At 44.9% G+C, this 17010-nt stretch overlaps 1 protein-coding gene and 1 long non-coding RNA gene across 7 annotated transcripts in view; one reads left to right on the forward strand and one right to left on the reverse strand.

Moving 5' to 3' along the window:
- REXO1 (RNA exonuclease 1 homolog) overlaps positions 1-17010 on the forward strand; it is a 388039-nt gene that overhangs the window by 315265 nt on the left and 55764 nt on the right. For all 6 annotated transcript variants that reach the window (XR_008892505.1, XM_056572376.1, XM_056572388.1 and 3 more), the window contains exon 14: positions 9803-9941. Coding sequence is in view for 5 of the 6 variants with exons in the window: in XM_056572376.1 (XP_056428351.1) it covers positions 9803-9941 (139 nt within the window). In the remaining variant the exon portion in view is untranslated. The remainder of the gene's footprint in view (positions 1-9802; positions 9942-17010) is intronic.
- The window catches only part of LOC130368575 (uncharacterized), an 83338-nt gene that overhangs the window by 13811 nt on the left and 52517 nt on the right, over positions 1-17010 (reverse strand). The window lies entirely within an intron of this gene.

The following is a 17010-nucleotide window of genomic DNA, read 5'->3' on the forward strand; positions in this document are numbered from 1 at the left end:
CCAAAGGTAGAGCCCAGTACTAAGTTTGTTGTAACATAAAGGTCATAGGGGGAGATTTATCAAAATCTCTGCAGAGGAAAAGTTGTCCATAGTACCCAATCAGATTGCGTCTTTCATTTTGCAGAGGCTTTTTTCAAAATTAAAAAAAGCAATCTGGTTGCTATGTACAACTGGGCAACTTTTCTTCTTCACAAGTTTTGAAAAATTTCCCACATAGGTCAGGCAGCCATCTTGGTTTGTGTGGCAAGTTTTTGAACAATTGCATTTCTGCAACTGCTAAAGATACAAATGTATACATTTTTGCATATGGTTACACTGCCATCACAATTATTATTAGTTAATTACAAGTCTATTGATCACATGGTTTGGCCACCATATTAGATTGTACATTATTCTACAAACATCTTCTTGGAAATTGTTACATAGTTACATAGTTAGTACGGTCGAAAAAACACATATGTCCATCAAGTTCAACCAGGGAATTGAAGGGTAGGGGTGTGGCGCGATATTGGGGAAGGGATGGGATTTTATATTTCTTCATAAGCATTAATGTTATTTTGTTCCAGGAATGTATCTAACCCTGTTTTAAAGCTGTTAATTGTTCCTGCTGTGACCAGTTCCTGAGGTAGACTGTTGCATAAGTTCACAGTTCTCATGGTAAAGGAGTGTCGCCCCTTGAGACTAAACTTTTTCTTCTCCAGATGGAGGGAGTGCCCCCTCGTCCTTTGGGGGGGTTTAACCTGGAACAGTTTTTCTCCATATTTTTTGTATGGGCCATTAATATACTTATATACGTTTATCATATCCCCCCCTTAAACGTCTCTTCTCAAGACGAAACAATTGTAACTCCTTTAATCGCTCCTCATAGCTAAGATGTTCCATGCCCCATATTAGTTTAGTCGCGCGTCTCTGCACCCTTTCCAGCTCCACAGTGTCCCTTTTATGGACAGGTGACCAAAACTGAACAGCATATTCCAGGTGAGGCCGTACCAATGCTTTATAAAGGGGGAGTATTATGTCCCTGTCCCTTGAGTCCATGCCTCTTTTGATACATGACAATATCCTGACGGCCTTGGAAGCAGCAGCCTGACATTGCATGCTATTCTGTAGTCTGTGATCTACAAGTACACCCAGATCCTTCTCTACCAGTGACTCTGCCAGTTCAATCCCCCTAAGACATACGACGCATGCAGGTTATTAGTACCCATATGCATAACTTTACATTTATCCACATTGAACCTCATTTGCCAAGTGGATGCCCAGACACTTAGTCTATCCAAGTCATCTTGTAACTTATGCACATCCTCTATAGACTGTACCGTGCTACAAAGCTTGGTGTAATCTGCAAAGATAGAAACAGAGCTGTTAATACCATCCTCTATATCATTGATAAATAAATTAAACAGCGGGCCCAGTACTGAACCTTGGGGTACACCACTAATAACCGGGGACCAATCAGAGTACGAATCATTGACCACCACTCTCTGGGTACGATCCATGAGCCAGTGTTAAATCCAGTTACAAACTAAAATTTCCAAACCCAAAGACCTTAACTTACCTGTCAGACGTCTATGAGGGACAGTATCAAATGCTTTAGCAAAATCCAGAAACACTATATCCACAGCCATTCCTCTGTCAAGGCTTCTACTCACCTCTTCATAAAAGCAAATTAGATTGGTTTAACAACTTCTATCCTTAGTAAACCCATGCTGGCTATCACTTATAATACAATTATCCCCTATGTATTCCTGTATGTAGTCCCTTATAAGTCCTTCAAACAATTTACCCACAATGCATGTTAAACTTACCGGTCTATAGTTTCCTGGGGAAGACCTAGAGCCCTTTTTGAAGATTGGCACCACATTCGCCTTGCGCCAGTCCCTTGGCACAATACCAGACACCAGTGAATCTCTAAATATCATGAACAGGGGTACAGATATTACTGAACTTACCTCTCTAAGAACTCTTGGGTGTAGTCCATCCGGCCCTGGAGATTTGCTTACATTTATATTACTTAACTTACCTTGTACCATCTCTACATTAAGCCAGTTCAGTACATTACATGATGTGTTACCAGCACTGACCTGGCCAATGTCAGCTCCTTTTTCCATAGTGTACAGAACTAAAGAACCCATTCAGTAGCTCGGCTTTCTCTTAATCGCCTGTGACAACCTCCCCATTATCATTATTAAGGGGTCCTACATGCTCTGTCCTTGGTTTTTTTGCATTTATATATTTAAAAAAATATTTAGGATTAATTTTGCTTTCTTTGGCCACCTGTCTCTCATTTTGAATTTTTGCTGTTTTTATTACATTTTTACAGATTTTATTAAGCTCTTTGTACTGTTTAAATGTTATAGCTGACCCATCAGATTTGTATTTTTTGAAGGCAAATTTTTTTGTTGTTTATTGCTCTTTTAACATCATTTGTCAGCCATGTAGGATTTAGTTTTAATCGTTTATATTTGTTCCCCTTTGGTATATATTTAGCTGTATAGTTATTTAGAGTTGATTTAAAGATGTCCCATTTACCTTCTGTATCAGTATTTGACAACACCTCCCCCCAGTCTATGTCCTGTAGTGCAGCCCTCAGCCCAGGGAAGTTTGCCTTTTTAAAGTTATATGTTTTTGCTTTCCCCGCCTGTCTTGTTTTCTACATTTTAAGTCAAAAGTAACTATATTGTGGTCGCTATTACCAAGGTTTTCCCTCACAGTTAAATTACCAACCAGCTCTGCGTTGTTGGAAATTATCAGATCCAGCAAGGCATCAACTTCTTGTTGGGTCCTCCACAAACTGGCCCATAAAATTATCCTGCAATAAATTTAGGAATTGTCACCCCTTTGTAGTTTTAGCCAACCCCGGACCCCAATCTATATCTGGATAGTTAAAATCTCCCTTTATTACCACTGTACCTGCCCGGGCAGCCCTCTCTATTTGTTTATGCAGCCGACCTTCTATCTCTTCAGTGGTATTAGGGGGTCTGTAAATTACACCAAATATTATTTTTTCAGTATTTCCCTCCTTTTGTAATTCTACCCACAGTGATTCCACCTCCTCAGAATCATCACACACTATGGCATCGTTCACACTGACTTTCATACCACTTCTAACATACAGACACCACCTTTTCTGTTCATCCTATCTTTGCGAAACAATGTAAACCCCTGCAGATTGACAGCCCAGTCATGCGAGGAGTCCAGCCATGTCTCAGTGACCCCAACTATATCAATATGTTCCTCCAGTATCAAGGCCTCAAGCTCCCCACTTTTATTTGCTAGGCTTCTGGCATTTTGAACATACACTTTACATTTCCATCCTTTATGTTATTGGGGTTAATGGGATTCAAGGGTGTAAGTTTTATTTTCCTATGAAGCCTATTCCTATTAACTATTCTAACTAGGGATGCACCGATATATATCGGCGGCCGATACATATCGTCCGAAAATAGCTATTTCGGCAAAATGCCGGAACAACAAAAAATGTGCCGATAATGACCACCTCCCCTGCCCGCCCACAGCACAAGTTACAAACACTGCCAGTGGCAGAGGCACTCGTGGGGGGTGCAGGGGGGGCTGGCCGCAACATCTGGGTTGCGCTCTCCGGGATCGGATTAGGAATAATTATGTTTATGTGCCCAGGCCGGCTCCCGTGTGTGGCTGCAGGCGGGGGCGGCCAGCGCATATAAAACCTAATACTGTATACTAAAAACCAGGGGGCCTCCAGCTGTTGTGAAACTACAACTCCCAGCATGCCCGGACCGGCAAAGTCTGTCCGGGCATGCTGGGAGTTGTAGTTTCACAACAGCTGGATGCCCCCAGGTTTTTAGTACACAGTATTAGTTTTTATATGCTCTGGTCGGCCCCCGCCTGCAGCCACACACGGGAGCCGGCCCGGGCACATAAAAATAAGTATTCCTAATCCTATCCCGGACATCCCTGTGTCCCGAAAAATCTTTTCGGGACATAAGGATGTCCGGCGGTCACTCACCATTCCCCGGCGTCCTCCCGCGATCCTCCTTCGGTCCTTCGCTTCTCCGCCTCTATGGTCGTACGCACGGGACGTCACTGACGTCCCGTGCGTACAACCATAGAGACGCAGGAGGACCGCAGGATCGTCGCAGGAGAACGCACGCTGGCCGGGGCCTGGTAAGTGACAGTGTCATCTTCTTCAGTGTTCTGGTCACTGCTCCCCCGGTCCCGGCACCTACTGCTATGGTCCATAGGCCATAGCAGTAGATGTGACCCCGGGCCGGAGGAGCGGTGACCGGAACACTGTGGGGGCAGCAGTACAGACATACAGCCTCCAGTCATACACTGTATATGGCTGGAAGCTGTATGTCTGTGGGGTGGGGGAACTGCTGACCTAATGTGGGGGGGAGCTGCCTACAAATGTGGGGGGGAGCTGCCTACAAATGTGGGGGGAGCTGCCTACAAATGTGGGGGAAGCTGCCTAATATTGTGGGGGGGGGGAGCTGCCTAATATTGTGGGGGGGAGCTGCCTGATATTGTGGGGGGCGGGGAGCTGCCTGAAATTGTGGGTGGGGGGAGCTGCCTGATATTGTGGGGGGCGGGGAGCTGCCTGAAATTGTGGGTGGGGGGAGCTGCCTAATATTGTGGTGGGGGGAGCTGCCTAATATTGTGGGGGGGGTGGGAGCTGCCTAATATTGTTGGGGGGAGCTGCCTGATATTGTTGGGGGGAGCTGCCTGATATTGTTGGGGGGGGGAGCTGCCTGAAATTGTGGGGGGGGGAGCTGCCTAATATTGTGGGGGGGGGGGAGCTGCCTAATATTGTGGGGGGAGCTGCCTAATATTGTTGGGGGGAGCTGCCTGATATTGTGGGGGTGGGGAGCTGCCTAATATTGTGGGGGGAGCTGCCTGATATTGTGGGGGGGGAGCTGCCTGATATTGTGGGGGGGGAGCTGCCTGATATTGTGGGGGGGAGCTGCCTAATATTGTGGGGGGGGAGCTGCCTAATATTGTGGGGGGGGAGCTGCCTAATATTGTTGGGGGGAGCTGCCTAATATTGTTGGGGGGAGCTGCCTGATATTGTGGGGGAACTGCTGACCTAATGTGGGGGGGAGCTGCCTACAAATGTGGGGGGAGCTGCCTAATATTGTGTGGGAACTGCCTACTATTGTTGGGGGAGCTGCCTACTATTGTGGGGGAAATGCTGACCTAATGTGAGGGAGCTGCCTACTATTGTGAGGAAGCTGCCTACTATTGTGGGGGAACTGCTGACCTAATGTGGGGGGGAGCTGCCTAATATTGTGTGGGAACTGCCTACTATTGTTGGGGGGAGCTGCCTACTATTGTGGGGGAAATGCTGACCTAATTTGGGAAGCTGCCTACTATTGTGGGGGAGCTGCCTACTATTGTGGGGGAGCTGCCTACTATTGTGGGGGAACTCCCGACCTAATGTGGGGGAGCTGGCAATCTAATGTGGGGGAATCTAATCTAATGAGCGGAGCGCTGCATTTTACCAGAAGACGGGGAGAAGTCATTTTCGGTATCGGTTTCGGCCGGACATTTTTTTTTTTTTTATTTCGGTTTCGTTTCGGTTCTGAAATTTCCATTTCGGTGCACCTCTATTTCTAACCCCTCCCTCCGCTCCACCCCCAGGTACATTTATAATTCCCACCTCTCTATCTACACTATCTTCCCCCTCTTTGCTGTAGGTTCCCTCCCCCCAAGTCCCTAGTTTAAACACTCCTCCACCCTTCTAGCCATCTTCTCCCCAAGCACAGCTGAATTGTTTGTTAAAATAATTCACAATTTGGCAAACATGTCCAAGGCTAGTTCCTGTACCATGTTTGTTAAAGCTGGTGTATTTGCATAATCAATATGGCCACCGCAAGCCAATAAGTCTCTATATTTAAATGCATGTAATATGCTCACTTTCAATAAATAACTTATGAAACTTGGCATAATGGTAGAGTTCTATATTATGCTTAACCTTTTATAACATAAAGGTCCTTGATCATGTGAGGGGCACAGGACATGGGGCATTATATATGAGGGGCACATGTCAGGGGGCATTATGTGGGGGCACATAAGGGGGGCATTGTATGTGAGGAACATAGGACATGGGGCATTATATGTGGGGGGTCACAGGACAGTGGGTATTATGTATGAGGTGCACATGACGGGGGACATATATTGCCCCCCTGTCCAGTGCCCCTCACATATAATGCCCCATGTCCTGCCCCCTCAGGGGGCATTATATGTGAGGGTACAGGACAGAGGGTATTATAAGTCAGGGGGCATTATATGGGCACATGACAGGGGGGGCTGTCATGTGCCCCCACATATAATCCCCCCTGTCCTGTGTTCCTCACATATAATACCCCCCTGATATGTGCCCCTCACGTATATTTGCCCCCCTCACTTATAATTTGCCCGTCCATCCATACAGCGCCCGAGCAGTGCTCACCTTTCTCACACGCTGCTACGTTCTTGTACTGTGAGTGAGAGCTGCAGGGACGTGATCTCCGGGCGCCGGCACGATGATGTGATGTCATCACGCCGGCCTGCCGTGGATGGTGTCCCCGCGGCTCTCACTCCCACTGCAAGAATGAAGCAGCGTGAAAAAGGTGAGGGAGTGGTGGAGCGGTACAGCTGACGGCTCCTTCTCCACCGTGCTGTCAGGCAATTGCTCCGCACGGCAAAACAAGGCCGGGACTAAAGTCCCGCGATTTGTGCGCACGCCTTGTTTTGCACATTATCGGCAGGTTAGAAGTCGATACCGATAACGGAAAAAAACGTGAATATCGGCCGATAATATCGGCTGTGCCGATAATCGGTCGATCCCTAATATTAAGTACCATATACAAATGCATGCCTCTTTGAAACCATTAAAGCTACAGATGTATAATTTGCAGTGGAAGGTAACAGTAGGCTATAGACTCATATATGTTCAAATGGTATGGCAGCCATATTGAATTGCACAATATTTGGAATATATCGTTTTCTCAGAAATTGCTCGTCAGAACATTGTGAAAATTAGCACACTTGTCAATGATCAGCTTCTGTATCACAATTGATCAGATGGTTTGGTAACTATATTGGATTGCACAATATTCTGCATAAATTACTGATCAGAACAATGTGAAAATTAGCACACATGTTCATAATTGCTTTTTGTACCACAATTGAACACATGTCAGCTATATTGTATTCCGTTTAAATATGCATACATAGTTTTCTCTGAAAATGCTGGTCGATACAGTTTGAAAATTAGCACACATGTTTGTGATTACTTTCTGTACCATAATTGATCACATGGTTTTGCAGCCATATTGGATTGTGCAATATTGTTCAAATATAGTTTTCTCTGAAATTGCTGGCCAGATGAATGTGAAAATTAGCACACATTTTCAAAACTCATGAGACTTTCCATAGTTGTGAAGCCATTAAATGGGCACTGTCATGAAAACAAAAAATTGATATGTTGTAGTACTTAAGTACTACAACATATCTCTAATATAGTTTAATTAAAAAAAGTGATTTTAAAACCGTTTAAAATCACTTTTAAATTCGGCCACTAGGGGTCGCCCTCCTAGTGGCCGAATGCATTCTGCAGTGACGTCACTACAGAATTTCGACTCATTTCAGCGGGGCAAATGAGTCGAAATTAATTCACTGTGCGCTGGCTCCCTGTCTGTCAATCAAACAGGCAGGAAGCCAGCGCAGTAAAGTCCAGGAGCAGCCGCCCTGGCCGCAGCAGGCACGCAGCCTGTACCTCAGCCCAGTTGGAGTCTGCACTCTCTCTGCAGACTCCGGTAACTGAATTGGATTCCCCGGCACGTCCTGCATCTGGATTCCCCGTTTCTCCGTAGCTCGCCGCGCAGTGCAGAGTTCGTGGTCCCGGCTTCTTCTATTCATCTGAGCGACCGGAGGTGAGGGGAGGAGGGTGGGGGCGTTAGGTTGGTATGAATGGGTGCCTCCAGTTGTTTCCCCACTACAACTGCCAGCATGCCCTGTAAGCCAATAGATGTCATGGCATGCTGGGAGTTGTAGTTATGAAACAGCTGGAGGCACCCTGTTAGAACTAAGGGCGGAAGTCCCCCCCCAGCAGGCATCAGTGACGTGGTGCCTGCTGGGGAAGTCTGCCTGGTAGTGAGCACACTACCAGGCAGACAAAATGGCATTTATTAGTCAATAAATATAAAAATAAAGGCAGGGAGGGGGTTAGGGATAGAAGGGCAATAGGCAGGGACAGAAAAAAAAGAGGGTTGGTGGGAGCTACCCTTTAAGCTGTTCATTCAATTGGCATGAAAACCAAGCTGTATGTGGTTACACTGTTGAGTAGAGTCAAATTCATTACAAGTTTATCACTTGGTTTGGCCGCCATTTTGGATTGCACAATAGTCTACAAACATCTTATCTGAAACCATTTGTTACAATAACTTAAAAATTGGCACACTTGTCCACGGTGACCTCCTGTACCATGCTTGTTTATTTGCATAATCAATATGGCCACTGCACGTCAATAACATGTAGATAGCATTAATAATAATATGCAATGTTTAAATTGTGTGTAATATGTACACAGTTAAACATAAAACTATGTTTCTTGGCACAATGGTAGAATACTCTATTGTACTTAAAGGAGAACTGTGATGAAACATTTTTCATTTCTCCTGTGCCCAGGCTGCAAAAACTGCGCTAAGCGTATTGACAGCCGCAGTAATGTCCCGCCTCGGCCAGTGATAGGCTGAGCGCACTGTAAGGGACCTCAGCCCCATCTTCTACCTGCTGCCAGGGCTCCTTACATTCCTAAATGTTCTTTCTTCTAGGATGCATATAGAGACAGGAGCAAAGGTAAAGGCTCATGCGGGGGACAGTTAATATTGCATTTAGAGCTGTTTTGTTGTCTTTTTTAATAGGCATTCTTCTAAATGTTGTCTTGCAGTACACCATTTAGTCAGAGGCAGATTAGTTTTATCCAGGGATTCACAGGTTATGCATTTTTGTTGTCTGTTCTGTCCAGACCACCATGAAGACTTCTTGCTAGGTCGCAACTACTGCCACATGCTGTGCTCCCTACATCTAATACTGCCACAAATGGTATACCCTAAATGAAATACTGGAACATACTGTGCCCCTAAATACAATACTGTCACATGCTGTTCCCTTAGATACAATTCAGTCACATGCTGTGCCTCTAATTGTCGCACTGTGCTCTTAAGGGTAAAGCACTAGTGAACGCAAATTCCAGCATATAAATAGCGTATAGAGTAGTATAGCTTAGAAAATCTAGTCAAAATCTCTACAATGACCCCCAACCTTACACAATTTTATGTAAACTATTGCACTGCTGTCTTTTACATGGCAGATGGTCTTTTTGCCCACTTACGCTCAAGGACATATATGGGATTGCAACCCAAAGTTATGCCACTGGGCCATATAGTCATACATAGCTCTATCACAACCCTCTTTTCTACAACACATGCAGGTGAAACCGCCAACACAGGCTTATCGGGTGCCACTGTCTACACCAGCACAGCAAGTCTGGTGTCCCGGGCAGCTTCCCTTCGGCCAAAATTGCAAGGGATGTCTGCATGATCTTCATCCCATTGCCGCCTATGGGAAAAAGCGCTTAAATATGCTCTTATGTGTTTCTGCGTGCTGCGCCTTCCCAAAAAGTGCCCTGGTGAAACCGCCAAAGCAAGCTTGTCGGGCGCCACTGTCTACACCAGCACAGCAAGTCTGGTGTCCCGGGCAGCTTCTGCGTGCAATACAATAAGCATTAACAGTATTGGGTCCTCTCTGGTGTATAACAGTTTTCTTCTTCTTTTCTAAGGTTTTCTGGTGTTACAGAAGAGGATCTGCGGAACACTAGCATCACGCTGAGAGATGTTCAAGCTGTCTTACTATGCATGTTCAGCTGTGATTCAATATTAATTGGCCATAGTTTGGAAAGTGACCTTTTTGCACTAAAGGTAAGATAATCTGCCTTAAGTACAAGAGCAGTAGTAACTATTAACATCGCAACATAGAAACCACTTCAAAGAAAGGACAGAGGGTCCATAAATGATTGACTGCCTATGAATTTAGGGATAAAAAAAGAGGGGTGTCAGTAATGGAGATAACTCAAAGAAAACTTTTTACATCGTTGTAATCTGTCTACACAGGTCACAGAGCTTAAGAATTATATTTTGCTTCCCTTGAGGGTAATTGATGCAGTCCTTTTTTGTAGGTTATCTGTGCATTCTCCTGTATCCTCTTTTATTTGTATGTTATATATAGGCTGTCACTTTTTGGAGAATGTAGTAGTCACACGCTGTCGCTCTACTGTACTGCTTATTGACTCAATACAGAAAGAAAAAGTGCATCTCTATTATGGCCACAGCCCTATTTACATATAGGAAACCACAAAGAACAGCTAGCAATTATAATACAATGTACACCACCAATAAATAAGTATATGGCAAATTTTATTGAACACATAGAGAAGACAAAAACTCAAAACCATGTAAAATACAGGTATCAAAGTAGAGGATATATGTATAACACCTACTACACTCACCCCTATAGGTGTAAATAGTAATGGTAACTTCTCCAAAGAATTAACTGTGTACAAATCACTACAACTACATTACATGCAGGGTTCCTGGGGCACAAACAATACAAGTACGGTTGCTATGAAACATAAACAAAAATTAAAAATATTTGAATCAGTACCTCTTTAAAGTGACACAGTTCCACAAACAAATAATGACATAAACCCAAATGCTTAATTCCGAAGTGTAACCCCTCCCCCCAAAAAATCACCATCAGACTTGGGGATACAACCTGTAATCCCCTGTATACAGACCTGCATGAAAAGCCCATGGACAAGATGTGATGTAACATTGAAAATGGCGCAGTCTATCACTCACAGGGAAGAAACTCCATACATTTACCCATTTAACCTGGCAGCTTTCTTAGAAGTAATGTGTTTAACCCCTTTTCTATGTGTTTAACCCCTTATGGACAAAGCCTATTTTGGCCTTAGGGACACAGACAATTTTTTTTTTTTTTTTTTTGCATTATTGTTTTTTACTCTTCGCTATCTAAAAATCATAACTCTTTTATATTTCAATCCACAGACCCATGTGAGGGCTTTTTTTTTTTTTTTGCGTAGCCATTTGTACTTTGTAATGACATCATTCATTTTACCATAAAATGTATGGCAAAACCAAATTATTATTTATTATTATTATTATTGAAAAGAAAACCACAATTTTGCTCATTTTGGATGGTTTTGTTTTCACGCTGTACACTTTACCGTAATAATATGTTTTCTTTAATGGTTAATACTATTAAAATCATAGCCATATTTAGATACGTTTCTATTATTGTACTGCTTTAAAAAAAACTTTTTAAAAGCAGTACTGCAAAATAAGTATTTTTTAAATTGCCCTGTTTTGAACACCTATAGTTTTCGAATTTTTCTGTGTAAGAGGGCTAATTTTTTTGTGCCATGATCTCTAGTTTTTATTGGTACCACTTTTGCATGTATGTGATTTTTTTTTTTTTTGTGATAATTTTTGTATGGAATGTGATGTGACAAAAAAGATCTTTTACATCATATTTTCATAGTTCTGGCATTTACGGTCGCGTCGATACCAAATATGTTTGTGTGTTTTTTCTTTTTTACGCTTTTTATGGTAAAAAAAAAAAAAAAGGGAAAAAGGGCCCTAAAATTTTTTATTGGGGTAAGGTGCAATTTTTATAGCAATAGGTTGATGATAATTTTTTGTGTTATGCCAGAGAAGAAGACCCTGGGATGACGGCCGGAGCAGGTGAGAGGACCTCCGCCCGCCATCTTGAATGATTGGATCCCCGCAGCAGTGCCGTGGGTGATCCAATCAACCAATATACCACCTGCATTGTTGTAAATGGTTTAAGTACCAAAGCAAAAGGATGTCCATTTGTTTTGTTAAGGGGTTGCCTACCAATGCAATCTTTGACGTGGGGGCAGGGCAGTAGTCCATGAGGCTGCAGGTGTGGCGTTAAATGCCACCAGAAGTAAAGCAATTGTTCATTTCTAATGATAATTTGTCTTCCTTTAGTCCTAACAGCAGAACAGATGGGGTTCAATATATATTTAAAATACATTAAATTAATTGTGAACAATTCCCTGACGTCCAGCAGCACAGATAGGGTCATGTCAAGCAGAAACCCTATGAGGGAGGGCTCTCATGCCTAGCAGCGGATAATACCGTCGGCCCAAAAGAGGAGTTAATTGGCAACTCTAGTATCCAGTCTGTAGTCGGTGATGAATGTGGAGTGAGAACTCCAAGATGCAACTTTGCATATAAGGAACTAGAATCCTTTCCGCAAACAAAGTAGATGCAGACCTGGTTGAACGAGCTCTTACAAACTCAAGTGACTCAAGATTTTGAGAAACCATGGATTCTTAAATGACAACTTTACCCATCTGCTGAAGGTTTTGAGGCTTTGTGACCCTTTCGGGCCATGAAAAGAGAATTAGGAGATTTTCAGGGTTTTTCTAAACTCCTTTCATCTATCTAGGTAGATCTGGAGACCTCTTGAGATATCAAGGCAATGCATGCCTCTCTCTTCATCTGAGGACATGGAGCCAATACCGAAGTGAAATTACTTGTTTAATGTGACATGACGGAACTTTACATAAGCAAATATCGCCTGCAACTCCCCAATCCATTTTGGAGACTTAATAAATAACACACTTCTGGCAATCAATAGGGGTAACCAGAACCCACTATAGTGCATAGGGCCGTTGTTGACAGTATAAATTAGACCAACTGAATAACACCAATGAGGCTTAGATCTAAAACTTAACTTTACTGAAATAATAATAAATTACATAACAAGGGTACACAGATATGACAAAAATGAAAGGGATAGGGGTACAGGTGAGGCCCTAACCTAATGTCCCTAATACACAATAACCTCCTACTCACTAAGTGTGGAATGGGAAAAAGGAATATTGACAAAATACACAATGTGTCAAATACAAGTGGCAAAACCTCTCTTGCCAATGCGTTTCATCCCTAGAGTCACAGGGGCTCATCAGGGATGAGAGGAGACCACAATGTTAGAGATAACAATTGATAAAGTATACCATAAATACAGTAGTTTAAATATTTAATCACAAAAGGTAGAACTCATAATAGAACAGATGACATAGAACAGATAGACAGGTGTCTGTCAAAAGATAATGTAGGGAGTCAGTGTCAGTCCAGAGTCAGTTATATGTCAAGGGAGAACACTGAATATGATATAATGCGATATTGCTCTATATAGATGACAATATTATTCAATAAATATAGATAACCATGCAAACACTTTATTAGGGTCACCAAACTAATATCTCCAGATCCATAGCTAAGCTTAAAGCTGCAGTGGAACTTCAATGACATACGGTAGAGCCAAACTGCAGACAAAAACACACATTATTAGTAGGATTTTTAAGTTCTCATCCTATGTCAGCATGGTAATGTCATAAAATATGAGATGTTGCTTACCCTATCTGGTTAAATCAAAGGGGTAAGACCCTTGTAGTAATGAAAACGCAGATTATGGAAGGCACAGACTCCTAAAATAATATCATAACAATAATACCGAGGGGCGTGGCTTGGTGCAGACTAAGATGGCTGTGTGCTGAAGAGGCTCCTGCTACACTGGCTGTAATTTAGCTTTAAAACTGCCCTGGTGACCCTGCTCCCTCATGGGGAAGAACTCCCGCCAATCCCGGAACCCCTCTGCACCTGCTCAACTTTCTCTCCCGGCCTCCAGTGCCCTACAGCACCTCTGAAACCTCCCTCCCGCTTCCACCCCGTCCCCGGAGTCCGCCATTGCAAGGTCGGCATTGGGACTCCACTCCCGCTCCGGACGCCGCCTCTCCCAGAACACAGTGCAGCTACCTGCCAGCCGCCTGCGGAGACGTCGGGGCGACCCTCACTACCGCCCGCACCTGCCTCAGCTTCTATTGGTGTGGACTCGACTGTGCCTGGCTCCCTACAGCTCGTGCGCAGCGCTGCTGCGCATAGTTGGTCCTTTGTTCCGCCTCATTCTGCCTGCACACCTGTGAACTCTGCTCTGGCTGTGGCACTGCTGGACTTACCGGTGAGTGGGAAGGAGGTCTCTCCCTCGGAGTCTGCTGCTGCTCACTGTGATACCCCCTTGTCTTCACCAGGAGCACCCTTGCCCGCACCTCATTCCAGCACACCTGTGAGGGACTCCTGGGCTCCCTTTGGCAGGGAACTGCTCTCCCCCTTATCAGTGTTCCCTGGGGCCTGCAGCTACCTCCTCCTGTTCAGCCTCCCCCTCCTTAGTGTCCTCAGTGAGGGGAGCTGGCCTTTCTGCTGTGTTGCTCTCATCTTCAGCTGAATCTGTGGCCCTGCCTCTGGAGGACTCCACCACTGGATCCTCTGGCCATTTGCTATAAGCCTATTTCCTCTCCTAAGCAAGCAGAGGGTCCAACCTTCCACTATGTTGCCAGCTGGAGCTCTCCACCAGTCCCCTCCTGGGACCCCTACCTCTCTTCCTAAGCCCTCACTGGTAGCCGGTCATGTGCCTGCCTCTGCATCCTCGGACGCTTTACCTGACTCTGACCTGCCTTGCTCGGGCGTCTTGTTCTCTTCTTCTGCACTTCCAAATTTAATTCAGCTTCTTTCCCAACTTCCAAATAAAGAGGACTTTCGCTCTCTCATCACTGAAGTCAAGGAAGCTTGTAGGGCGGAAATAGCAGACATGCGCCGGGACCTCCAACATGTCTCAGACCGTGTGGATGACTTGGAGGATGCTCATGATCATACCAGAGAGTACATTGCACAGTTACACTCCACTATTGCTTCCCAAAAGGACTTTCTCTGTGATCTTCATGCTCATGTTGAGGACGCAATAAAATCAGAGTGAGGGGTTTACCGGAGGCCACCCGTGAGGAGGATTTATTTTGTTACTTTGGAAGCCATATTTAATCTTATACTCGGGGAGCCTACGTCCCATAAAATCAAGCTGGACAGGGCGTTACACCCTAAATCTGCTTCAGGTGCCCCTCGTGATGTCATCTGCTGTGTGCATGATTTCCAATTCAAGGAAGCAATCATGGCTAAAGCTAGATCCCTGCACAACTTTGACTTTGATGGAGCCCCGGTCGTACTCTATCAGGACTGTCCTGGCTGACTCTAAGGAAACGACGACTGCTGCAGCCTCTTTTGGAAGTACTTCGATCTCACCATGTGCCGTATAGATGGACTTTACCATTTGGATTACATGCTCGTCGAGAGGGACGCTCTGCTGTTCTCCGCTCCTTCTCCGATCTTCAGGCCTTCTGCGCTGCCCTGGAACTGCCGGTTCCTAAACTGACGGACTGGGACCTCATCTCTCCCCCACCTCCCTTGCCTCCAGTTTGGCAACCTGTCCGGGCCCGACGACCTGGAATCCAGCGGAAATCACCCCCTACAACCCTGGGGAGTCCCCGTCACGTTCCCCCTTGAGATGTTGCTTGGATGTCATTGATTGCTTAGAGCTGTTCCTGGTTGGGTTCCTTACCTGTCTGTGAAGATGCCTCTCTGCTGGGAGGCCCATACTGATACTCCTCCTTGGACATTTTTGCCTGTTTAGTGTTCATGCACGAATGGGTTTTTGTATTATCTGCTCTCTTGCCACAGCCTTTCAGTAGGATGTTCGTATTTTTGGTGGTTGTTTTTTGTTGGTCTCCTCCCATATTCCCTCTAGAGGCTGTGGCAATGGCCTGTCCATGCTTTGGACCATGGTCCACTTCGGTGGTCCTGGCCCCCGCATTGGCTTTGGTCAATGATTAATTTCATTGTGTACTGTTGTTCTTTTATTTGTTTTATGGTGTCCTGTCTGGTTGTGGTCTGTTTACTCTTTTGTTTCTTCTTGCTTCCTCCTTTTTTGTTCCTCCCTCTCTCCCCTCTTCTCCCATTTTCTTTCCGTCTCAGGTTGCCTCATCCTGCCCGAGAAGTCTCTGGTCCTTTTTCAGTTCCAGTTCCAATGGAGTGCTTTGAGCTGCCCGCTGTGTTACACTGGACTGTTTTAGTGGGTATGCTACTTTTTAGCTGTTTCTTTTTCTCTTCTCATCCGCCATGGTTAAGTGCGTCTCCCTGAATGTTAACGGGCTGAACTCCCCTACCAAGAGGCGCTTACTGCAAAGGGAGTTGGTTTACATACTGACATAGTTTTTCTTCAGGAGACTCACTTTGACCATTCTGGTCATATTCAGCTACCTTGGGTAGGAAAACTGCAGGGGTAGCTATTCTGGTCTCTAGGTCCTGCCCACTACAAGTCTCTTCCTCCTTTCTTGACCCTATGGGACGATATGTCATACTTGAGGGAACTCTGGGTGGGGTCCCGCTTTTGCTTTGTAATGTTTACGCTCCTAACACTTCTCAAATCCCTTTCTTGCGTGGGGTCTTCACTTCATCGGTACCCCCCCCGTCTGCATGGTTAGTGAGTGGGTAACCACTGAGTCTTGTCCTTGGACCGTCATTCTCTTTCTAACGCTCCACCTACATCTGCACGGCTGCGTCTCACCTCGATTTTTCGACATCTTGTCCGTAACTCTTCGCTCTACGACTTATGACGGATCGGTCATCTGACAGAGCGCTCTTTCAGCTTTTACTCGCACCCTCACAAGCTGCATACGCGTATTGACTATTTTTGAGGGGAATCTTCCTATGGTGCGCATGCACTCTGCTGCTGCTTCTCTGGATCCTATCTCCTGGTCTGATCACTGTCCTGTTCTTCTCTCTTTTTCCTCTACCCCTTCCTTTTTAAAGTCCTGTCATTGGAGAATGACTCTCCTTAAAACTCTGTCTTTGCGGGAGTCTATTCAGCAGTGTATTTCTGACTATTTTGCCATTAATGATGCTTCTGTCTCCGTTGAGGCTATCCTTTGGGAAGCTAACAAGTCTGTGGTCCACGGCATCATATTGATGAGTCCCAAAGGATCCTGAGGGACCCCGCATTATATCTGGGGACAATGTTCCTGAATAGACGAAATGTTCCTTAAATGGG

Source organism: Hyla sarda, chromosome 1, assembly GCF_029499605.1.
Source record: "Hyla sarda isolate aHylSar1 chromosome 1, aHylSar1.hap1, whole genome shotgun sequence".
NCBI classification, from domain to species: Eukaryota; Metazoa; Chordata; class Amphibia; order Anura; family Hylidae; genus Hyla; species Hyla sarda.